Raw genomic sequence first — 18,198 nt, forward strand, 5'->3', positions numbered from 1 at the left:
CTGATGCACAGAGATTTTTTTCATTACTAGTCAAAGTCAAAAAACTTTTGTGAAAACAGACAGCATAACCATTCTCTATTTTATTGTCAAGTAAAAGGAGAAACTAAGGGCCTGATTTAGAGTTTGCAGACAGGGCACGTTGTAACAAATGTGATGGAGTACCTGTCCACCAAGCTCCATATCTGTAAACTCTATCGCAAGTCAAGTGGACCACAAGTTTTCCAACTGTAGTGCCCACGCTTGCTCTGCCATCAGAAAGCTAACTCCGATGACCGGAAGGAGCAGGGACCAACAGAATAAGGACATTTGACCGTGCATCCTATTTAGATCAGAAAGTGCAATGTCCTTTGTTTTGGTCTGTCACTGCCTTTTAAAACCGGGAGAACAGGAACAGAAACATAAAATGACCCCCAGGGGGCATTATTTTTTCAGAAACAAACTGTATGTTCCTGGATCCCGCGAATGGCCATTCAATGCTCATGAATATAATGGGTTTTCCCCTGGAGAAGAACTAGTATCACAGGTAAGTAAACATTTCCTTCTCCAGCTTCATTCTGACTGTCTTGAAAAACGGATGAGTCTGCTAATGGTGTATATTTTGTTCCAAGAGAAAGACCAATGATCTTTGTTTATTTCTCTTGTCTTTGTTCCAAGAGAAAGCCTATTTATATTTACTTCTATTTATTTATTTTTCTTACCAGTACAAAAAGGCCAAGGACACATACCTGCATGCATGTAAGACCTCTCCAACATGCCTCACCTGGCTGGGAACAGGAATCGCCTTTTACAGGGTAAGAGCCTCTTCATCCAAGAATGCTGGCTTCAAAAGGATTGTTGGTGGGTGTTGGAATTGCATAGATACTAGTGTGAATGAACAAAGCACCAAGTCAAAAGTGAAGGCTATGGAGATTGCCTTCAGTGCATAGTCTTTGTTCCTTCCTTTTACCTACCTTGTGCTTGTTTATTTAAAAAAAGGGAGAATGCATTTTTTGTATAAATGTATAAATGTACACTTCCAGTTGCACCTTTAAGTATCCTTTTTGTATTTTCTTTATATTGAAATGTATTTTTATTCTTTTCAATTTATATTTAATTGCACTGGTATGCTAAGTTTTTTAACTCTGCATTCGCTGTTGTATAGGAAAGAGACGAGGATGTCATCTTTTTTGGTATCGTGGTCAATCACAAAGTGGAAAAAAGTGGTGCAGGGCAAAGGCCAACTCATGTTTAACCATGATGGCGTCCATCATGAGATTCAGCTCACGTGAGAAGCCATTCTATACCAAACTTTGGAAAAATCCTTTTTAATGATGAGAGGTAAAAAAACATTCAAAACAATGAAATAATTCAGTGGTCAATAACAATAATGTAGAAGTCGAAGGGATCGGCGTCCTCAAGGCATAGTCTAAAAGAGTAATTGGAAGTCATCTAAGAATGTGAAGTATTTGGCCAGACATATGTGGTGTAGAAAGTGAAACTAGCAGCCAGAACATACACTTTTGTGCTTATTTAATGGTTTTCTACTGCACCAACCTAATATTGTGGGATTTGGAAGCCCTTTACAAAAACTTGGCGGATATCCCGTTCAACGTACTAGAAGTGCCATTGAATATAATGCTCTTGTGATGTGGTGGACATGATATCCATCAGGATTTGTGATGGTATAACCTGTTCACAGAACCCTGAATCAGGCCCTTTACATTCAGTTACATAGTCAAGTCAAGTCAAGAAAACTTTATTCGATTGCTTTGTCAATCAATTATAAAAGCACATAAAAACACACAGTTCATTGCACAAATATATATAAAAAGAAGAATCAGCTATAAAAAGTTTGTTGTAATTACAAAACTTGATAACTTAAAAAGATATGACAATGTGCCCTGCTATCCTCACTACTCAGGTTACAATGCATTTCCTTTGATAGGTTAATTTCTTTAAAAACATTGCAATCCTCCAGGCTATATATTCATTCTCCAGAAGCTGCGATTTAATGAGCGCCGGGCGACATTCCCTCATCCCCTGAGTTTTTAAAAATGGACCAATCCACGATTTCCGAAGCTCCCTATAAAATTTACTAAATAATACTACATGGATAGTAGATTGGTCTTGAAGGATTGTCGCAAGGACACAATTCCAGTTTTCAGGCCCAATCATACATTTTTGGAAAGGTGACAAATCTGTGAAAGGTCCCCACCTAAATCTTGTTAATAAAAGCCTATCATATCCACAAGGAATAAAAACTAGATAGGGTTGTATACTAAAAGTATTTTAAAACAACTGATTTCGTTGGACACTAGGCTTTAGTATCCCTGCCGACATTCTCAATGTGTCCAATAGCTGGAGACCCTCCTTCTTTAAATCCTTTCTCGTGATCAACTGCATAGTGCACGGGTCAGCAAAGTATTCTAAATGACCTAGATTGCGCAAGAAATCTCGAACGTATCTTACCCGCGGGATCTTTGGGGCCCCTTCCAATTTAAGACTGTCCAGTAGAATATACCTATTTAACTCTATCTGTTCTTTTGTCCAGATCCTATGCCAAAGGGGGGATGGGTTCCAGTTTTATAAGATCAGAAATATAAGGAAGCCCCAACTCAGCATGACAAACATAGGAAGAAGTACTAGTGGGAACGGACAAGATGTATCTTAAGAAAGGGTTTTCCACCATCTGTAATGGATGGATATCAGCCAAACCCCAAACCCCTGCCCCATACATGGCAGTGGAAATACATTTTGCTCGTCGAGGAGAACCTGTGCTCTTTGCTGCTTTGCCGTTTTTGCCTGCTTTCAAGACTGGGAAACAACGTGACTCGTTTTGCCACCTAGGAGCCCCATCAGAGATTGAGTCTGCGTGGGAGTGTTGCAGGCGCCGGAGGACGGGACTGCGAGGCCCAGCAGGCAGTGCATATCCCAACGAGCACACCTGCTGCCTCTTCCCGTGTCTCCGCCCTCCCTGCTTTGTGCCTTAAAACTCCTCGCGGCCCCCGCTCCGCGGGTGCCGCTCGTCGAGGAGAACCTGTGCTCTTTGCTGCTTTGCCGTTTTTGCCTGCTTTCAAGACTGGGAAACAACGTGACTCGTTTTGCCACCTAGGAGCCCCATCAGAGATTGAGTCTGTGTGGGAGTGTTGCAGGCGCCGGAGGACGGGACTGCGAGGCCCAGCAGGCAGTGCATATCCCAACGAGCACACCTGCTGCCTCTTCCCGTGTCTCCGCCCCTTATACCTGGCTTCTCATTTAACCTGGGTGAACCGCGCGTTAGCGGGACGCGTGTGCGGGACTACTCCCGGGACGAAGCCCGGACTAAGGGCGGACAGTCTAAGACAGTCCAAGACTGGCCACGACTGGACTGGGCCAGGACTCCTTCATCTAATGTGCTGTGAGTTATACGTTTATGCGTTTAGTTGTTAAAATTGTCCAAATAGTAAAAGTTGATACAAATTGCCATTTGAATAGGAACACTGTTTGTTTTAGGTCTGAGAGTTTTTTTCTATGTCGCGACAGAAGACCCCTGTCAATCCTGCCAACACAATGGACAACTATTTAGTCCAAGTGGTGACAAAAATCAACAGTGTACGAAGGTCTTCTTTGGGCCTTAGCGATTCTCCACCTTGTGCGCAATTAGTAGGTTCGCCACCGTGTGGTCAATTAGTAGACCTTAGTGCAACCCAATCGAACTTGGACGGAATAAATGTCAGTGATTTGCAGGAAGAAGAGACTAATGACTGTATAGCGCTCAATGTTTCTTTGGCACCTACTGTTCCTACACTTGATACAAATGTTGACCTATTGACTGGGGATGAGTTAAATCTATCTGGGAATGATCCAGGGATAGAGAAGGAAAGTATCTCCCCCCCAATGCCTGTACCTGCACCAAGAGTAACTAGAGGGTCCATAAAAGCCCCCCCCCAAAAGAGAAGGACTCCGGTCTAGCAGGAATAAACCATCAAACCCACCTAGAAATAAACTTAAGAGTTCCTCAGAAGGGATAGGGGAGGAAGGAAATGTTATTAGGGGATGGGATGATATGGTGTCAAGCAAGTTCATGGGCATGTTGGAATCTAAAATCTCTCGGTTAATTAAACCTCTGATCTCCAAAATAGATCATTTAACTGACAAAGTTAATAAATTGGAGTCTCTACTAAAAACAACAAATGACAATGTGGGAGAGATACCGAATTTAGTATTAAATAAAATCGATGAGAAGCAAGTGATGGGAAACATAGTAGGGGGGAATATCCCTGAGGGAACAGAAGATACGCCAGCTCTTGTACAACCAATTAGTACCAGACCTAGTGATGATCCGAGTAACTGTATACCTCTAGATCCTTTGCCAATACAAGGGAATGCTTTATCCCCAGACTCTAACACTGTAACACGCCCTATGGAATTAATTGTTGAAGCTTCACCATTGATACTAGTACTTGCAAATGTACCACCTTTAAAAACAGGTCAGGGTGAGTCGCCAGATTCCTTATTAAATAAAGCCTCACAGTGGTTGAGTAATAACATGCATATATCTCCCCTGGGAAAAGAAAAGCTTTTTGACGACCTGCTATCAGCAAGGCGGGTAAAGTGGATAGGGACTAAACCAAAGAAGTTCGCAGGTGATTGTGTGGTATTAAATCTTAAGGGCCCTGAGGTACTACCGGATATTTTGAATAACATCCTCCCCCCACAACGTAGAACGGCAGAAATAATTCCGCTAATGTTAGATTTCTTCTATACTAGAAGAGGTCTTGTAGCCAAGCCAAGTATACTAAGAACTAAGTGGGCAGTAGTGGGGAATAGAAGGGCCAGGGTAGATCCAACCTGTGACTGGGGAATAACTATGGCAAATCGTTACTCGGTTTTATCTGACCTAAATGAATGCGATTGACTCACAAGCTATGAACCTCCTTCTTTTAGAAAGCGGGCAACCTCAAATAATGAAAGAGCAGAAAATATGAGTCGTACCCAGCCAAATGATCGGAAACTAGGCGCCAGGGAATCGCAAATTTTTGTTCAAGGATGGAAAAAGTTAGATACTAAAGGCATAAATAGAACTAGCAAGGCAAATAAAAGTAAATCACTATCGATGGATAGTGAAATATTATCTGCTGAATGCGAGGCATCCATAAGTGATACTGAGAAATGTCAGATGTTGCAATTCCATGAGACTATGGCATAAAACAAGGACCCCCTGAGTGAGATAAAAATCCTGGATCAGGGCAAAGCAATTTTTAGCAACAACATATATCCAGGCATTAACAAAGTAGACAACTGGCAAGAGTAGATCAAAAAAACACAAGTAAAAAATATACTAACACATAATCATGATGTCATGAAATTTAATAATACTGATAAAAACGATGGGCATATTCAAGTACATACTCATAATAATAAAAGATATACACAATAATAAAAAGAGAATTTCACATTCAATTATTATGTTCTTTAAAAGTTAGTGAGGGGAGATAGACTGAAATAAGTTCCCCAGCTGATTGGAGAAATTGATGTCCGTCTGCCAACGCGTTTCGACACCAGAGTGTCTTCGTCAGGACAATATCAGCATGTATCTACAATTCAAAGAGTCATGATTACAATACATATTCACTTGTGTATATACAAATATAATTTGTTTCTTTTTTCTTTTTTCCTTCTTACATAAAGCCAGTTATGTCTTACTATTTGAACAGAAAATTACCACAATGAAACGAACACATAAAAACATAAACAATTTAAGATAAAGACAAAGATAGCTTGTGAAGCAAAAATATGAGCAGCTATTCAATGCTTCTCCCATAAAATTTATCAAACCTTCCCTTGTTGATCACCTAGAGAGTTGGCCCCTACTTAGGCCCCATAGGTGTATACTGAGACATTTCACATTATACATTTTGTCATGCAGCCTAGAAATAGACCACGGAGATTATTGATGCCAATTCTTTCCCTGCTAGCCAATTTATTAGTCATTCCAAAGGGAAGTATAATTATGGTATGATTCTCCCATTCCGATCCATAATACCTGTCGATAAAGGTTTCTACCCACTTATAAGGACTACTATTTCGTTGGAGGGTCTATACATTTCTAAGGAGTTTCTTTCTTTTTTTAAAAATTATCCTGGAGTCAAAGATAGAGAAGAAGACCCCCTATTTCTTACGTTCTTACCAAAAGGCGTTTTTTTTAATATTATAAAAGTAACACATACTATAGTGTGTATTCCATCTATCTTTGTATAACCTACCACTCGAGGATAGTTCTGTGTTCCTTCGTGTGTTCATTCACTACAACTCGTTCTGGGTGAAACCGGAACTGCATTTCATGTTCTGTTTCTTATATTACTTCACTATCTAAAAAGCAATATTATGGTCTGTTAAGTTACTTCACGTGGTTTTGGATTCCTATATTTATACATATAGCTACTTTCAGGTATTACTTTAAAGATACTTTAAAACAATAGCGTTCTAGCGCCTAAAAGTATCTTTTCTTTTTCCAATCCTCTTTCCTTCCTCTACCACTTGTTTTATCTTTGAAATATAGGAATACCTGAACAAAAAATTGTTTTAAAGCAAGAAGTCGCTTCACTATCACGGAAACCAATACAACAACATACTACACGGTAATACCTGAAAGTAGCTATATGTATAAATATAGGAATCCAAAACCACGTGAAGTAACTTAACAGACCATAATATTGCTTTTTAGATAGTGAAGTAATATAAGAAACAGAACATGAAATGCAGTTCCGGTTTCACCCAGAACGAGTTGTAGTGAATGAACACACGAAGGAACACAGAACTATCCTCGAGTGGTAGGTTATACAAAGATAGATGGAATACACACTATAGTATGTGTTACTTTTATAATATTAAAAAAAACGCCTTTTGGTAAGAACGTAAGAAATAGGGGGTCTTCTTCTCTATCTTTGACTCCAGGATAATTTTTAAAAAAAGAAAGAAACTCCTTAGAAATGTATAGACCCTCCAACGAAATAGTAGTCCTTATAAGTGGGTAGAAACCTTTATCGACAGGTATTATGGATCGGAATGGGAGAATCATACCATAATTATACTTCCCTTTGGAATGACTAATAAATTGGCTAGCAGGGAAAGAATTGGCATCAATAATCTCCGTGGTCTATTTCTAGGCTGCATGACAAAATGTATAATGTGAAATGTCTCAGTATACACCTATGGGGCCTAAGTAGGGGCCAACTCTCTAGGTGATCAACAAGGGAAGGTTTGATAAATTTTATGGGAGAAGCATTGAATAGCTGCTCATATTTTTGCTTCACAAGCTATCTTTGTCTTTATCTTAAATTGTTTATGTTTTTATGTGTTCGTTTCATTGTGGTAATTTTCTGTTCAAATAGTAAGACATAACTGGCTTTATGTAAGAAGGAAAAAAGAAAAAAGAAACAAATTATATTTGTATATACACAAGTGAATATGTATTGTAATCATGACTCTTTGAATTGTAGATACATGCTGATATTGTCCTGACGAAGACACTCTGGTGTCGAAACGCGTTGGCAGACGGACATCAATTTCTCCAATCAGCTGGGGAACTTATTTCAGTCTATCTCCCCTCACTAACTTTTAAAGAACATAATAATTGAATGTGAAATTCTCTTTTTATTATTGTGTATATCTTTTATTATTATGAGTATGTACTTGAATATGCCCATCGTTTTTATCAGTATTATTAAATTTCATGACATCATGATTATGTGTTAGTATATTTTTTACTTGTGTTTTTTTGATCTACTCTTGCCAGTTGTCTACTTTGTTAATGCCTGGATATATGTTGTTGCTAAGCAATTCCATGAGACACCATCACTGTCCCTCGTCTCATGGAACATAGCAGGATTAGCGAATAAATTATCTACACCAGAGTGGGTGGATTTCATTGACCAATACGATATAATTATGTTACAAGAAACTTGGTCATTGACCCCAATTTTTCGACAGGGGTATTTAAACTTCCATATGCCAGCAATTGGAAATCGTGTGGGACGCCCCTCGGGAGGTTTGCTAATCTGGATACGACAGTCACTGGATTGTACTATAAAACAAAGATCTGTACCATCGAGTGATATTATAGCACTTGACATAAATTGGGGAAATGGCCATGAACTCGTTCTGTACAATATTTATGCCAGGGGAGTTGGCAGTGGCAAATCCTCAGAGGCTGTAAAAATCCTAGATCAGAACATTGAAACATTAAGAGCAAAATCCCAGGTGATAATAGGCGGAGATTTAAATGTCACCTTTGAACCCTTAGGCGAAGAGGACAGGATCCTAGCTGAGGAGGAGGATGCCAAGTGGGGCATACCCCAGCTAGAGCTGCCTGTTATCAAAAAATGGAGCTCAGTGGCAATCCAGTTGAAAAGTCTCTGGTTGGCAAGAGGCTTAAGAGCAGTAAATGGGCGCTCACCCTCTGACCTAGAGGGAAATAATACGTTTGACAATGGTCGAGCAGCTAGCAGAATTGACTACTTACTGTTGGATGTAAGGGCCTGGGACAAATTGGTAGATATGGTTGTGAAAAAGAGATTAGAAAGCGATCACAATCCCCTGTGCCTGACCCTTCACCCTTATAATGATAGCACAGTGCCTATTAACGAGAATGAAATGGTAACCCAAGATGTGGTTTGTTCAAACAACCAACGCCATTTGAAATGGAGAATGCTACTAGAAGATGTTGCAAAACTTGAGACTCTTAAAAAAGTAGTCGTTGATCAAGTAAACAACATTAAGTCTCACCGTGGAAAGCCCAATTTCCAAATTTATATGATGGAGGCCCACAAAAATCTTTTTTGTAACATTCAAAGTTTCTTTGTAAAAACAGTAGGCATTAGTAAAACCAAAAAGGAGCAATCTAGACAAGGGTGGTACGATAAGAGCTGTAGGTTGGCACGATCAAATCTAAGCACAGAACTGAGAGGAGGTAATGCCATAGCAGTAAGGAGGGCTAGGGATAATTATAGACAGATGCAGAAGCAGGCTAGGAAGCGCTGGGATGAGGAATGTTGGCAGGATTTAAGGGAAGCCTGTGCTGCTAAGGACTCAAAGCGTTTTTGGTCCCTGGTAAAATGGGAAAGGGGAGGGACAGCTGCTCAGCCCCAAAACCACGTTGCTAAAAATAAATGGACTGAATTTTTCGAACCACAGTATGCCCGAAACCCAGCTTACATCTCCATTAAACCTCCGCCACCTGTCTTTTTCAAACACCAAATATTCACTGAAATGGATGTTAGCATAGCACTAGACTGTATAACGGGGGGGAAAGCCCCGGGTATGGATGGAATTCCGGCCGACATATTTTTATCGGACCGGAAATCCTGGTGCACCTATTTCGAAATGCTGGCAAACGCCGTGGCAATGGGTGGGGAGGTACCTCCATCATGGAAGGGAGCAGAAATTGTCCCCATATTTAAAAAAGGGGACAAAACTCTAGCTAAAAATTATAGACCCATCAGTCTAATTGATACAGCACAAAAACTGATGGGCCGTTTAGTCCAAAACAAATTGCAGCAATGGATCGATGAAAGGGACATATTGTCACCCTATCAGGCGGGTTTTCGACCCCTGACCAGCAGTGTAGACCAAGTACTATACTTCATAGCTATCTATTGGAGAAATGTCGCACTAAAAAAGGGGTCATTGTATGCTGTGTTTGTGGATTTAAAAGCAGCGTTTGACCTGGTTCCTAGAGAAAAACTGTGGCAGACCCTGGCAGATTTAGGATTAAGCCAGGAACTCCTCACCCTCTTAGTCCGCCTCCACGAAAACAATTTTGCCAAGATTAGGTGGGGCAAACAGGGGGAAGTTACAGACCCGTTCCGAGTGGAACGAGGGGTAAGACAAGGATGTGTCCTAGCACCAACATTATTTTCAATTTACATAAATGGTATAGTCGACCACCTAAATAAATTTTCATGTGACGCGCCAATAATAGCAGGCTCTCGTGTCCCCGTCCTTATGTTTGCGGACGACACGCTTTTACTTTCATGTACGCCAAGCGGCCTTCAAAAAGTGGTAGACGCTTTTGGAGAATTTTGTGACAAAATGGGTCTTGAAGTGAATACCATGAAAACTAAATTTATGTGCATAAATCAACATCCCACTTTTAAAGGTGTAATAAAATATAAAGGCACCCCCCTAGAGAAAGTGGATGCTTTCGCCTACTTAGGTATCATCTTGCAGGGGAATATGAAGTGGAACTCTCACATAAATACGACAATCCTGAAGTTTAACCAGCTTGCGGGCGTAGTTGCTTTAAAACATCGAGCTTCACTAACTGAGCCAGTAAATTGTGCGCTTGAAATTTACAATATGAAGGTATTAAGTGCTTGCCTATATGGCTCTGAACTCTGGGGGTTCTCAAATTTGGGAGAACTGGCACGTGCAGAAAATAGATTTCTGCGAGGGCTTGTAACGGTTCCCCAAAGCACACCGACAATCCCATTGAAATTAGACCTGGGCATGAAAAGTATTGAGGATATTGCCAGACTACGGCCACTCCTATACTGGAGGCGCTTGATGGTGACTCCAGAGCTAAGGCACTATGCTTTGGCTTTGGCAGACGTTGTTAAGTTTGATTGCTTCCATTGCATTGATTGGCTAAAAGATTTGCGGGGACTTCTTGTTAAGTTACAATTGGACCATTTATGGGGCTCTACTGATGTGGGCAGCTTTCCTACAAAGGCAAAACTAAAAGAATTATATTGGGAAATGGTGTATACAACAATGTTCTGTAGTGGTTCCCAATCAAAATTGTCATCTCGTTTCCTAGATATGAAAATGTACCCGACATGTGAATTATATTGGGATATAATTGAGCGACCATATGACAGAAAGTTATATTTCCAGTTCCGTATAGGAACATTACCTGTGAATGCGTTCAAGAAACACTGGTCCCCTTTGTGGGACGAACATTGTTATTTCTGTAAAGATCGGGTGGAGCACATTTCCCACTTGTTATTTGCCTGCCCATTGTATTCCAGCCCCCGGCGTAAATGGTTAAAACCAGTGTGCCAAAACATTGGTACTCGCAGCCAATCGATAGCCCTTAGAATATTGGAATCCGATTGTTCAGCTCCTTTTGTAGTTGCCGTAGCAAAATTCCTTGCTTGGGCTTGGGTAATTCGCACTCGTACCCTCATATCAAATGTAGTAAATTGAAATACGGCTGTTACCATCAATGTACCATGTCAAATGAAATATTTCCTTTCTTTTATGAATTTTTGTAAAAATGTATTGCATTTTGTTCTGTATAGCATTCGACCGTCAATATTTAATACGTGTTTTAGGATGTATTTTTAGATATAGTATTTATTGTATTAGGGTTAGGAGGATGCTTTTATGACAAATGTCGAATAAAGCTTTGAAATTTGAATTTGAGAAAGGGTTTTCCACCATCTGTAATGGATGGATATCAGCCAAACCCCAAACCCCTGCCCCATACATGGCAGTGGAAATACATTTTGCTTTAGATTTGAATACGCTCGCCTCACGATCTCCTTCCCAGTTTTTTTTAAAAGTTCCCAATTGCAGTTGTTGTCCTCATAAACGCATAAACTGCTTGAGCCCATGTGTCATTTTGGTTAAGTAAGATGCCGAGATACGAGAAACTACTTGTGGGTGCTATCTTTTGCCCAGCCACAAACATATCCCTAGATCTCCGACTATCACGGCCACACCTCATTACAAAAGTCTTCGAGGTGTTCACACTATGTCCAAGATCCTTCATAAAATTAGAAGAACTATCTAGAACCCTCTGAAGGCCAATTAGTGTGCGTGACATCAAAACCGCATCGTCCGCATAAAGGAGCGCGGTTATTGGGCGTCCGTCTATTTGAGGAAAGTCTCAGCCATCTTTAAGCAAAGCCTGACCTAGACCATTAATATAAAGGTTAATAAGGAAGGGGGCCAGGACACAACCATGCCTGACTCCCCTCCTTATGGGAAATAAAGCTGTGCGCTCACCACCAAGACCTTAGCGCACACGTGCCTTAGCATCACTATAAAAGCGCTTAAGAAAGTAGATAATTTGTGCGTCTACCCCCATAATCTCAAGGGTCTCCCATAATTTATTATGCCTTACAGAATCAAATGCTGCAGTGAGGTCCACGAAGGCTAAAAACAGTCTACCCTTCTTCACCCTGGTGTACTTCCCTACACAAATAGCTAAATTTAAGCTCTGTTCGGTAGTCCCTAGACCCTCACGAAAACCATATTGTAAGTCAGATAAGACCTGATTATCCTCAGCCCATGGTACAAACAGTGTGGTCCCAGATACTAAAACAGATAAACCTTAACTGTATAACTTAAATAGATACAGGAAATGTATGACAACATTGTTTTTATTCACAACGTGTACCTTAAAAATCATTCATAAAATAAACACATAGTACATCACATATAATGCCCCTAGAAGAACAGACAGGGAAGGGTGGTGATTGGATAGTGAGGGTATTGAGTGGAAAATAGAAAATGTAACAGTGGTCACTAAGACCTTAATAAACCAAAACTTGATCAATTAGCACATCAGAATTTACAATTCATTTGTTGGTTTACAAAAAAACACATGCCTCAAAATGAACAAAATCACAAATGATAAATCAGGGAAGAGGCTGAGCAGCAGAGGAAGTGTCGACGTTTCGATCCAAGCAATTGCAGGCGTGGTTTAGACCTTGCTAGAGGGTCTTCCTCAGCCCAGGCATGTAATCACTCCAGGAATATTCTCCCAACTACTTTTGCCAAAGAATCCAATAAAGAGATGGGCCTGTAACACCCAGGATCCTGACCTTCCCCTTTTTTAAAGATTGTAACAATGATAGATTCCACCCAAGTCTTCAAAAAAGGGGGGTCGAAAACTAGAACTGATTACCTGGGTAATAATTGGCCCCCAAAGGAACAAATTGGACTCAAACAAATCTACAGGGACTCTGTCTGGCCCAGGGCCCTTACCACCTAGACTTGCTAAAAGTGCTGTGGTCGCTTCCTCCAGAGTGAACTGGAGGTCCAAGTAATTAATAATTTCCTCTTGGTGATTGTCTGACTGTGGATTAGGGTTTGCCTGCCCATTATACACTACAGAAAAGAGCTTAATCCAATTATCTTCGGTTATGGCAACTTTGATTGAAAGGCCTCCTCTAGAGGATAGAAAGAGAGCATTTACATCTTTCCAAAAAGCTGCGCTATCTTTCATTTGCGAAGCTTCGTGAAGGCCATCCCAAGCAGCTTGTCTCAGAGCACACTTTATTTCCGTGAGGGCCTTCCTATATTCCCTTCTTGCCTGCCTCACACCATCTGGATTTCTTGATGTCTTGTGTAGCTCATGTTATAAGTTGGCGTAGGCTCTTGTGCATTTTGAGTCAAACCACCCCGGAGTCTTTTCTGTTTTTTCGGTATTGAACATGTAGTACCTCCCTTACCACACCTGATATTAATTGGAAGAAGGATAGAATGCAATCTGAGGTAGCTGTCTCACTCAGGCAGGTGTCTAAAGCGGATTTACATTTAGTAACCACTTGTTTGGTAACCATTATAGGGTCCATCATTGACCAGCGTAGAGTGTAACCATTAGTTTGCCCCAGTATTGGAACTTTCATAGATTCCCATGCTTTTGTATCATTCCCCGTTGTCGGAATGGGAGTCTCGGTAACAAAATAACATAGCAGTAGGTACAAAAGAGAAAGAAAAAGGCCTATGCCTCATTCCCTTTTGTAGCATATCCGCCTCTTTTTGTAAAAGAGACCAAACTAGGCATCAGCCAATCAGAAGAGCCTCACCCCATAGAACCCTCCTGAAGGAACCTCAGAGCCTCAGATTTTCTACCGCACGTTGTGCTTAGGGAGTCTCCTTTGAGCTCTGCTCAATCTCTACTCTTTCAGAAGTTTTTCTTCAGGATTTCTCTTCAAAATTGTTAGCTGTCCCTTCCAGGATGTCTGATAAGGAAAAGAAGAAGGCCCTTTTCAAGCCATGTTCCACCTGTGACAAGAAAAGATTATTTTTTGAGGATAAGCATAAAGATTGCATCTACTGCCTTTATCCTGATCATAAGGCTAGGGACTGCAAGATCTGCCGCACCTTTTCAACCAAGACCCTCTGGGATCGTGAGGGTAGGCTTCTCACATGGCTCCAGAAGTTGAAGTCCAGAAAAGACACAGTCTCCAGTGACAGTGAGGACTCTTCATCAGCGTCATCGACTACAAGGTCAGTCAAAAGGGGTAGGGGTTCCCCTTCTCCTTCTGTGGAGCATCCTTCTAAGGCCTCAAAAAAGACCCCAAGAGAGTCTGAGAGCCAAGGTCCAGTTGAATCTCCTCAGCATGGTGAAAAGGAGAGGGTAGGACCATCTACGCCTTCTTCGGGTATGAAGACTGATCCAGCCTTCAAAAAACCCTCTTCTCAGTCTTCTGGAAAGTCTGACAGAAGTTCCAAGTTGTGGACGATGAAGGCGTCGTCGACGAAGGCTCCGTCGACGAAGGAATTGAAGCATAAGCCTAAAATTGTACCGTCGACGGCTCGTCCACGGGACTGTGGAAAAGTAAATTTTGCCATGTTCTGTGTCCCTACGCGTCATCCATCATATGTTATCTATGCATGATTAATATGCATATGTATTCCCCATGTTCGATTAAAGACGCAATTACAGTTGTGTCCACCTCTAGTATGCCAGTTTCCAGTTCTCGTGAATACTACGAATATCAGGCCTATGTAAAGTTACGTTGCCACGTTTCTCAGTGTGCACGTTATTCCATTGTAAAGTCCCCGTTTCTAGGCCTCAAAAGGGCCCGGACACCAGATTCAGCTCCTGTCTCCTGAAGCCTCGCTGAGGAGCGATACAGCCCCCACCTGTATCCTCGACCCTTCACTTACTTCCTGCCTCGCAGTGCCCGGCTCAGCCTGGCCCTGCCTCTGAGTCTGCCAAGAGTATGTTATGATTCCAGTTATCAGTTCAGTCCTCCTTCTCTGCATTCCTAAGCTACTGAACTGCATCAATAGTTTCCGTCATTGTCTAGCCTCTACGTCTCCATGTTAGAGAAATACTGTATTTAATGCTCATTTAATATTCTTCATCACGCACTACATGTAGAATAATGCATGCTCCAGTCTTAGAGTCTGTTCGCCTTTACCCCGATAACTTTTGGATTCTATCAACATGTTCTCTAAACATCAGATACTAGATACTGCTTAGGTACATGTCGCCCTGACTCTCCAGACTTCAGTCTCTGCTCCTAGCACAGAGTTCGTAGCCCCCAGCTTCTCCTAGTAACACGTCATTGCCAGTTTGCGCGCACCATTAGGTCAGAGGTCCCGGCTCCTTAGGTAGCCCCCTCCATGTTTCCGCCCCATTTATGACATAGTCTGTTACGTTTGCATCACATGTCTATGTATACGCCTCTGTTACACCTACTTTCACCCTTATCTTTCGCGACTGCTATTGACCACACCCACTGCTCCGCCTATCGTATGTATTGTAATGCAACTGTTTTAGTATATATGATCGTGTATTGTTATTAAATGTTAGCGCGCTCATCCCAGATCCAGCCCCGGCAGCTGCTGGGCCCTGCCATCCTATTCCTATGCAGGTTGTCCTGTTCCTGTCCTTATGCTGTATTAAACCTGCAAAACTCCTACTACCTCGAATCTTGACTCTTATTTATTGAGCTATCTGTTATTGCTATGCCTAGACAAAAATAGATCCGGTATTATTTATTTATATACCACAGGACAATCGACGTCGAAGGAGTCGTCGACTGCAGTAATAGCGTCGACGACGACAGCGATGTCAAGTGTTCTTTCGTCAATGACACCTATTCCGTTGACGAAGCCGACGACGGCAGTATTATCAGCACCAGTGTCGACGGGATCGTCGACGATTTTATCGTCAGAGAAAAGAATTACGATTTCTGTGACCAGGATTACACCGGACATGACATCTCCTAGGAGAGTTACCCCCTTGCCTCCAGCTCTACTTTTAGAGGAGGATGAGGATAAATCAGAGGGTGACGATCAGGACTCATATGGCTATGCAAACCATCCATCCCAGCTTCTGGTTAAATGCCAAGAAACAGATTCTGACTTAGAGTACAACCAGGAATGTGGTTATCATCATCATTCTGCCCAGCCACAACAGTACTCGAGACAAGACATGGTGTCTGTACCATCATCTTTCTTGCAGGACCTTCACAACATGCTGCAGGATTACAAGTCTAGATGTTCACAGCCTGCTGCTGTTCCAATTGCGCAAGCCATGCCTTTCCCTGCGGCTCCAGCAATGGCTGCTCCTGAATTGCCGGCCCAGATGTCATCTCAGCCACAGACACCGGTTACACAGGAGCCTTCAATACCATTGGACACCCATGATGATTCCTCAGATGAGGATCAAAATTTCGATGACAGGACGGATCAAGGTACAGAATGGGATGAATATGTCATCCCAGACCCAGCATCTCCATGTCCGGATCCGGTGGACTCCCCGCCAGCGGATATAGGGGGGTTTCATAAGCTAATGGAGAGAGCGGCTGGCAGATTCAAACTATCAATGCCTTCTGTTGCCACCGAATGTTTCTATGATTTTAAAGAACCTTATAAGAAGACAACAAGATCTATCCCTATTGTCCAGCATCTTTGGGATGAAGGCCTTAAGGCAGTGAAGAATCCAGCGTCAGTGGTCCCTGTACTACCGCGCCTCGACAAAAAATACAAAGCGCCTGAGGATGGTCCGGTGTCTTTGTCGGGACACCCAAGACCGGACTCGGTAATTTCACAGGCGGCACAAAGGAAGTCACGAAACCCCTCAGCTCCTTTGACAACTCCTCCAGATAAATGTAAAAAAAATGTAAATTGATACTTGTATAGCGCACTACTCACCCGCAAGGGTCTCAAGGCGCTTGTACGAATACCGCTGTGGAACCCATCCTGGCTTTCCCTGTGAGGTGTCCACTCCTGGGCACCCCCAAGGTGGAGGCCAGGCATCCTTAGCGTTGTGGAGGCCATTGTGGAGATTAAGCAAGCTATTGCCCAGAGTTGCAGAGTGGGACTCCATGATTGGAATAGGCACCGAGGCGAGAATTCTCAGGTCCGTGGAATTTTTTAGCCCAAGACCCGCCGAGGCGGGGAATTGAACCCTGGTCCCGGGCTAGACCTCTGCATCAGGGTCTGGCGCTCCAACCATTGAGCCACATTTCTCCATAAAGAGGGAAGGAGGTTAGACAACGCCGGGAAGAGGTTCTCTTCAATGGCGATTCTTCTAGTGCGGGCAGCAAATGCCATGGCGATATTGGGCAGATACGATCGCCAACTATGGTGTTATGTATGCCATACTTGGATCAATTTCCTCCAGAGTCAAAGACAGAAGCTAAAAAGGTTTTGCAAGAAGGGGAGGCAACATCAATGGAAGTCATAGACTGTGCCATGGATATTGCCATGACAGCTTTTCGTTCTTTGGCAGGGGCTGCAGTCCTTCGTCGCCAGGGATGGCTTAAGGCGACTTGGTTTAGACCCGAAATCCAGAATAAGATCCTGGATCTACCTTTTGATGGCGAGGCATTGTTTTGAAAATTGATAGATGACACTCTCCAAGATATTAAAAAGGATACTGAGACTGCTAAGTCTCTGGGTACGCTTCAGTACCGTAAAGCTCCTTTTAGAGGTTCCAGAGGCAAAAGCACCACCTACAGAGGCTCTTATCAGCAGCAAAGGTACTCATCATATGGCTCAGGTTCGCAACAGTACCGCCAACCTTATCAGCAAAGGCAAGGCCAGTCCTCGAATTTCTCAAGACCTAATAACAGAGGGAAGCAGGCTCGCCAAGGACGTGATATGTCCAAGAGACAATAGCGGCCTCCTGGCTCTTCCTACTGTACCCACCTCCGCAAGATCATCAGTAGGAGGCAGGGTGTCACAATACCTTCAGAATTGGTCCAAGATAACATCAGACCGATGGGTGCTAAACATCATTCGAAAGGGCCATACTTTGGAATTCACGCAAATACCACCATCCAAGCCCCCTGCTGTCATTCCATCAAATCATCTGCGTCTTCTGCGGCTCGAAGTTCATCAAATGCTCCTGAAGGGTGCTATAGAGCCGGTCCCCTCCGCCCAAAGAGGAGAAGGATTCTTTTCTAGGTTCTTCCTGGTAAGGAAGACGCTAGAGAAATGGCGCCCCATTATAGATCTCAGGGAGCTCAACACATATCTCATCTC

General features: G+C 42.4%; 1 protein-coding gene across 4 annotated transcripts in view; it reads left to right on the forward strand.

Annotated features, from left to right (window-relative positions):
* CFAP70 (cilia and flagella associated protein 70) overlaps positions 1-18,198 on the forward strand; it is a 1,288,671-nt gene that overhangs the window by 1,136,619 nt on the left and 133,854 nt on the right. For all 4 annotated transcript variants that reach the window (XM_078662924.1, XM_078662925.1, XM_078662923.1 and 1 more), the window contains one exon: positions 702-791. In XM_078662924.1, the coding sequence (XP_078519050.1) occupies positions 702-791 (90 nt within the window). The remainder of the gene's footprint in view (positions 1-701; positions 792-18,198) is intronic.

Source organism: Lissotriton helveticus, chromosome 10 (assembly GCF_964261635.1).
Source record: "Lissotriton helveticus chromosome 10, aLisHel1.1, whole genome shotgun sequence".
NCBI classification, from domain to species: domain Eukaryota; kingdom Metazoa; phylum Chordata; class Amphibia; order Caudata; family Salamandridae; genus Lissotriton; species Lissotriton helveticus.